We start from the raw sequence: 7,847 nt of genomic DNA, 5'->3' as shown, positions 1-7,847 counted from the left end.
GTCCTAATTATAACTAGATTATACGTGCAGAAGCAAATTATCAATAGTTTATATACAAGTCGCATTGTCATATTTTTTGAAAGTTGAGTTACGTTATCATAGCTTACATAGCTTACTTATGCATACCTAAGCCGTCTAAGCTGTAATTGAGTGCGCCATCACAAAGAGGTCATCGAGGTAGTCAAAATGGATACATTATGGATCTATTTCACTAATGTAGAACTCTTATGAAAATTATAAAATTATAAAATTTAAAAGGTAGGTACGTCAAAAGCCAAACCATAGCGGAGCGGGAAAACTTGGCACCAGGCACTAGCACTACAGGTATGGTTGACATTATCCGTATTCAAAAGTGAATTCGATCAGAAATATAAAAATAAATATAATATCGGTGATATCCGTCCGTATCCGATCTTTTTTTTAATTTATCATGAGACTTACTGAATGTCAAATTGTGTTTGTATATTTGCTTAATAGCTCAACTTGTATACTATGAGACTAGTTATACATGAAATTATGAGACTGTTTCTACTTTATAACAATATATCATCTATTATATACAAATTACAAAACTAAATAGAAAACTTTTAGAAAAGAAAATTCTGATTTTAGGACAGCTGGTCTTACAAATCGTCACAAGAAACACATTTCTATAGGGACAGCTAACGTCATCTGCGCGTGGACATGAATTTCCAAAGATAGCTTATGTTTTGGCTCGTCTTTGAAAATCAATTTGATTTCCAGAGATGGCTAATGTTTTGTTCCACATCTTCAAAATTGATTTTTAAGGACGGAGATAGAATACTACTCTCTCCATCCACGAAAGAATCAATTCCTAAAATCCGTGCCAGACAATTTTTTTAAGTTTGACTAACTTTATAGAAAAGAGTAACAACATTTATGACATAAAATGCGCATCATATGAAAATATATTCTATGATGAATCTAATGATATTAATTTGATACCATAAATTTTAGCATTTTTTTCTAAAAGTTTTATAAAAGTTTAAAAATTTTGATTTAGAATAACTCTAGAAATTGATTCTTTTGTGGATAGAGGGAGAACTTGGACACTGAGGCCATATGTATTGCACGGAAGTGCACGTGGACAACCGCCTCTATGAATGGCCTGAGTAGTAGTGACTTTTCTCCGGCACAACACAACCAATGAACATCGAACAGGACAACGTGGCTACATATCATTGCACGTGTTAGATATGTCCTCATCGGACGAGGATTGTTTTCCATTATTGTGGCCTGGAAAAAAACCAACTCGATCTGTACTAGTTTTTTCTTTTTGTCCGATATATGGCAAAAAGCTGTGAAACTCAAACATACTCTTAATCCGTCTGCGTCATTGCATGTGTGGAATTCGACCAGCAAAGCATAGAGTGTTTTAATTAGATTATAATATGATGACTTGGCACATCATTCCATCACTCCATCCTAGCCTAGAGATACTCCCTCTGTCTTAAATTATTGTTTTTTATTTTCTTATCACAAGTTTAACTTGATTTATAAAAAATATATATAACATTTATGTCTCCAAAATAAAAAAACTAGATTTAAAGATATTTCCAATAATACTAATTATATATTATAAATATTAATATTTTTTAATATATATTTAATCAAAGTTATTTATTAGAAAGTGAAAACAATATTTATTTTAGAACATAGAGAGTAGGGTTTATCGCAGCACAGGAGCAAAGATTCCCCTATAAACATAGATGATACTGGGGTAGCGTTGCTATTCATCATCTAGAGCGCCAAGTTGGCTAATTTGCAGTGACGTGCCTGTTATACACCAGGAATGGGACACTTAAATATATAGTTTAGAAACTTGAATCTATAATTTTGTACTTCAGAAGCTGGATAAAAATGATGTAATAGTTTAAGGATGAAAGCTGGTGTAATTAATTCTTTCTTTTAATAAAAAAGGTTGGACATTCCCTATCAGCGGGGGTACAAATGGTATGGATATTTTTCGACTGTACTTGAGTTCAAATTCATTTACAGAAATTTAGGTCCATTCGTATCCGAGTTTGAGTATTGAACATCGGTTCAGTTTGTTGATGTATGGCCTACATATTGTTTAGCTAGTTTCCCTATGAGTTATTTTGATATCTGACTAAAAATTTTCAAATAAACAGGATAATCCATAATTTTCTGTGTTTTCTTTGGCTAGCAACAAGATAATAAATTTTCATGTAAGGAATCGACACCCACAAGATGTCAATTATTCTATTGGTTATGTTTTTTTTGTGTGTGTTTTATCAAAACTGTTGCTTCAATAGCAATTATATATTCTACCGGTTTAGCTAATAACTATAAAAGATCTCATCTCCGGGAGGAAATTATTAGTAGTTAAATATTTATTTTAATATTTTTTAGAAATTTAGGGTCGAGCCCCAGCATTTTAACATCAGCCAAAAGATATGGTTTTACCTTTTACAGCACTGGTGGCACACCATCTGATAACCATTCAGAGTTAAAAGACCATGCAAACCCAATGACATCCAACAAACGTTAATGAAACTCTCAGAACACCTTATTATCCCAGGTTTACAGCTTCATGTTGCCCCAGCTTGATTCTTCTCGTTGCTTGATCGATACCGAAGCCAAGACACCTCGCTCTCCCCGTAACTCCATGTTTGCACGAAGCTTTCTTCTAATTATGCAGCCAAAGCACTTGACTGGCAAACTCTTCGATCTTTGCAACCTTTGCCTGCAAAACAGCCCTCTTCTCTTTCTGGCACAGAATCATCCATTTTTTGCGCCATCATAGCCACCATGTAGAGAAGTATATCCATACTCTCTGAAAACATTATCATTTCTAAGTTTCCAAAGGCTCCAGATAGTAGATGAAGAAATAATATTTAAAACTCCATTCCTTTTATATTACTCAACTTAAAATTGCCAATGGAATCTGAAGACCCTAATTTCATATCAAAAACCTTAGACAGAGTGACCCAAAGTTGTTTAGCCACCTCACAGTCAAAGAACAAGTGATCAGCTGACAACTCATTACAGAAAAGACACATAAGATCATCTACCTTCCTCCTTTTATTAAGATTATCTCTAGTTAAGATCTTATTCTTGCACAGAAGCTAAAGAAAATAATGAACTTTTGGAGGAATTTTGATATCCCAAATTGCAGAAATTAAAACTGGTTCGATCGATGCCTCTAAATTTAAGAAGTCTGTACAAACACTACCGGATAGCAGGAGTTTGCCTTGTGCCTGGCGCACACGGCAAAGCCCAAATTACAGACGGCGAAGGCTTTGCCGTGTGTTGCTCACGGCAAAGAACACACGGCAAACTCTTTCACGGTGAACCCTATTCTTACTCACGGCCAAATTATGGACACACGGCGAAACTTTGCCGTGAGTCAATCTTGACACACGGCAAAGAAAAGATAACGAACGGCGGGAGACGGCCTAACGGCAGGGTTTGTCATGTGTCACCATGTAGACACACGGTAAAGTCTCAATGTTTGCCGTGTGCCAGGGTTGGGCACTAAAGTCCTAAATTTTTTTGCGGCCCATGGGATTCGAACCCATGACCTCCTCTCGCGTTTCTTCGCTCTTAGCCACTGCACCACACTATGACTTGTGTTTATATTGTATTTCGGTTGCTCAAATATTATATCAACTTATGTGTAAATTGAGAATTTAAGGTCCTAAATGATTTCAAATAAAAAAGTTATCAACTACAAAGTTTCATAACTTTTTGGGATCTACAATTTTCATTTAGGGAGTTTCTCCATCCGAGGTCATTTACAAAATTTGAATTTCAAATTTGAGAAATTCAAACGTAGTTTTTGCATGACAAGATGATTCCAAAATAAAAAGTTGTCAACTACAAAGTTTCATAACTTTTTGAGATCTACAAAGTTTATTTATAGAGTTTTTCCATCCGAGGTTATTTTTAAAATTGAAATTTTAAAATTTTCAATTAAAATGCTGAAAATAATTAAGAAATAGTAAACAATTCCAAAAATTTTCTAAACTTGGACACGACACAACCTATATGGTGCGGTGCCTATAAAAAAAGTTTTAAAATCAAATTTAAATATAAAAGTTAAATCTACTCTAACTCATGCTTCTTCATTCATATCTCTATGGAACTTCTTCGAAGATTGTCTGGTTTTTATACATCATACATGACAACTTGTTCGAAATCTTTCCAAACTTTTTTTATGGCCTCTATGTATGATAACATAACATATGTATAAGTTTTAGAATTTATGGAATAAAATAGCATTTATTAGAATTTTCGAAATGTACCGACGCACGTTCCGCGTCGTGTCTCCTAATCACGGCATTCAAAAGTCATTTCCGTTTTGAATGTGTGTTCTCAGACAGGGTTGGGTAACATGAATATCATTTTTTTGATATTTTTTCCAACTATTTCACTGACTCGTAGTTCAAATTTGAAAGTAACCGGAAAAATGAAAATAAATAATGTTAATTGCAAAAATATAGCAAACATGTTTTAAATTTTATGAAATTTGAGTATGGAGTTACAAATGGTGAATGTGTAGAGAAGAAAAAATTTGGAGGACAAAAACTGAAAAAAAAGATAAATTATTTGTCGTGTGTCGCACCCCTGGCACACGGCAAAGTTTTTGTTTGCCGTGTGCCGGCCTCAAGCACACGGCAAACCCAGGCTTTGTCGTGTGTCTAACGGCCGCACACGGCAAACGTTGACGGCTGGAGGTAGACGTTAGCGTAGGTTAGCTTTTGCCGTGTACCCTGTTTTTGCCGTGTGTTGCTCACGGTAAAAATTTGAGTTCGCCGTGTACCTGATGTTTGTCGTGTGCAACACACGGCAAAGGACAGATATACCGTGTGCCTAGCGTTTGCCGTGTGCTTGGATTAGACACGCGGCAAACTCGACCTTTGCCGTGTGTTGCTCACGGCAAACGGACGGACACACGGCAAAAGCGGGCTATCCGGTAGTGAAAGCTTGCACTGAGTAAACTCTATTTGACGAAAATTGCCACACCATAGAATCTTCTTCCTCATTATTTTAATATTTACTGCACCTGAATGAGTTTATTTGTACATGCACATTGTATACTAATGATGACGTCAATAGTAGCTTTGTCATCAGCTGAGTGGGCCCTTGCTGCTCCCTCATTGACACTATATATAACCCACCACCACCCAGGGAACTCACCATTACCAAGCAAGGAAGATTAGCAAGCACTAGCGCGAGGTCTAGCCGGGTGTCCTAGCTATACCTAGTTTCTGTATTACTCAGTCTTTAGAAGCATATACTTTTACCATCAATCACTCTTATACAATACATATCATCAATTGCTAGTTAGTTTAATTAGGTAGAGCTGGTGAAGCTTGGCCATGGACGAGTTCTTGTACCAGTCGCTCCTCCTCTCCGTCGTCGCCGTCACGCTGCTGCAGCTGGTGAAGCTGGCCTTCATCAAGCGGAGGCCACGGCTGCCGCCGGGGCCCTGGAAGCTGCCGGTGATTGGCAGCATGCACCACCTCATCAACGTGCTGCCGCACCGCGCGCTACGGGACCTGGCGGCCGTCCACGGCCCGCTCATGATGCTGCAGCTCGGCCAGACGCCGCTCGTCGTCGCCTCGTCCAAGGAGACGGCGCGCGCCGTGCTCAAGACCCACGACACCAACTTCGCCACGCGGCCCAAGCTCCTCGCCGGCCAGATCGTCGCGTACGAGTGGCTCGACATCCTCTTCGCCCCCTCCGGCGACTACTGGCGCAAGCTCCGTCAGCTCTGTGCTGCCGAGATCCTTAGCCCTAAGCGGGTGCTCTCCTTTCGCCACATCCGGGAGGACGAGGTGAGCACTGGCAGTCTACTCGCTACCTCTGCTTTCACAAGCACCCGCGAGAGACTGACGCTGACACGAATTCATGGCTGCAGGTGATGCTGCGGGTCGAGGAGATCCGCGCGGCGGGGCCGTCGACGCCGGTGAACCTGAGCGTGATGTTCCACAGCATCACCAACAGCGTCGTGTCCCGGGCGGCATTCGGGAAGAAGCGGAAGAACGCGGCGGAGTTCCTGGCGGCGACCAAGGCCGTCGTCGGCCTGTCGAGCGGCTTCAACATCCCGGACCTGTTCCCGGGGTGGACCACCGTGCTGGCAAGGCTCACCGGCATGACGCGCAGCCTCAAGGACATCCACAAGACGGTGGACACCATCCTCGAGGAAATTATCCAGGAGCGCAAGGCCATCCGCGATGAGAAGATCAGTAGCGGCGCCGAGGACGTCGACGAGAACCTCGTCGACGTGCTCCTCGGCCTGCAAGAGAAAGGCGGCTTCGGCTTCCAGCTCAACAACAGCATCATCAAGGCCATCATACTGGTAATAATAACATAGGAGTACATATATTAAAAACAAACACAAACACACGCACACGTGTGAACTTTTAAGGAAGCATGTGCGGCATACGCATGCATGGCAGCAGGGATGATGAAAACGATATGGATATTTACCGACCGTTTTTTAGACCAAATTCGTTTAGAGAGGTTTAGATTCATCTGTATCCGAGTCCAGATATTTAATATTTATCGACCGTATTCGAGACTAAATTCGTATAAAAGGGTTTAGGTCTATCTATATTAAAGTCCAGATATTTAATATTCGATACCATATCTATATCCGAATACTTAAATCATATATTTATGATGTTAATATTTAATCGTATTTTATTCGGCACGGTTGACACTATACATATTTGAATCTGAATCCGAAAAAAAATAAAAACAAATATAATATTAATGATATCCGTTCATATTCAATTCGTTTTTATCGCAGGACATGTTCGCGGGCGGGACGGGGACGTCAGGGTCAGCAATGGAGTGGGGGATGTCGGAGCTAATGCGGAACCCGGAGGTGATGAAGAAGCTGCAGGGGCAGATCAGGGAGGCATTCCGGGGGAAGACGGTGGTGACGGAGGGCGACCTGCAGGCCAGCAACCTTGTGTACATGAAGCTGGTGATCAAGGAAATCCTGCGGCTGCACCCGCCGGCGCCATTGCTAGTGCCCCGGGAGAGCATCGAGGAATGCGAGCTTGACGGGTACACGATCCCAGCAAAGTCACGCGTCATCATCAACGCGTGGGCCATCGGCCGCGACCCTAGGTACTGGGAGGACGCCGACGAGTTCAAGCCGGAGCGGTTCGAGGACGGCTCCCGGGACTTCACCGGCGGCAGCTACGAGTTCTTGCCCTTTGGGTCCGGCCGGAGGATGTGCCCCGGCTTCAACTACGGGCTCGCCAGCATGGAGCTCGCCTTCGTCGGGCTTCTCTACCACTTCGACTGGTCGCTGCCGGAGGGCGTCAAGGAGGTCGACATGGGGGAAGCGCCTGGACTCGGCGTCCGCCGCCGCTCACCGCTGCTGCTCTGCGCCACCCCGTTCGTCCCGGTCGACGCCGGCCTAGATGGCTAGATAGATACATACATCGTCGTCGCGTCTTGGTAGCCGCACATGGCGCTTGGCGCCTTATCTGTACTCCCGAAAGCGTCTACCTACAAGTTTGTACTTCCATTGAAATAAACACAGTCGTATGTAATATATTCCTTTGCTATATATATATATATATATATGTTTTGCTTGCAACATTTGGAAATATATAGTGCTGTGTTAACGATTTCACAACATGTCTCCGTGACATTGCTTCAATTTATATCCGTCCGTTCTCATTTTGCAATAAATCAAATCAAACATCTTTAACTTTAACATTTATACTGCATAATTGGTATTATTAGATTTTCTTCTCCTATGAGTACTATTCTCATCTTCAATAAATCATATTGAGTATGTGTATTTATTTATCGGTTTTGAGTATGTTAATATACTC

At 41.3% G+C, this 7,847-nt stretch overlaps 1 protein-coding gene across 1 annotated transcript; it reads left to right on the top strand.

Moving 5' to 3' along the window:
- On the top strand, positions 5,183–7,606 carry LOC8066982 (premnaspirodiene oxygenase). The gene is made up of 3 exons (XM_002442777.2): positions 5,183–5,825; positions 5,909–6,349; positions 6,803–7,606. The coding sequence occupies exons 1-3, from the start codon at positions 5,367–5,369 to the stop codon at positions 7,433–7,435; spliced, it is 1,533 nt and encodes a 510-aa protein (XP_002442822.1). The 5' UTR covers positions 5,183–5,366; the 3' UTR covers positions 7,436–7,606.

The sequence above is a fragment of the Sorghum bicolor genome, chromosome 8 (assembly GCF_000003195.3).
Source record: "Sorghum bicolor cultivar BTx623 chromosome 8, Sorghum_bicolor_NCBIv3, whole genome shotgun sequence".
Taxonomy (NCBI): Eukaryota; Viridiplantae; Streptophyta; class Magnoliopsida; order Poales; family Poaceae; genus Sorghum; species Sorghum bicolor.
The sequence above is the reverse complement of the archived record's forward strand: the minus strand, read 5'-3'. Positions and strand labels throughout refer to the sequence as shown.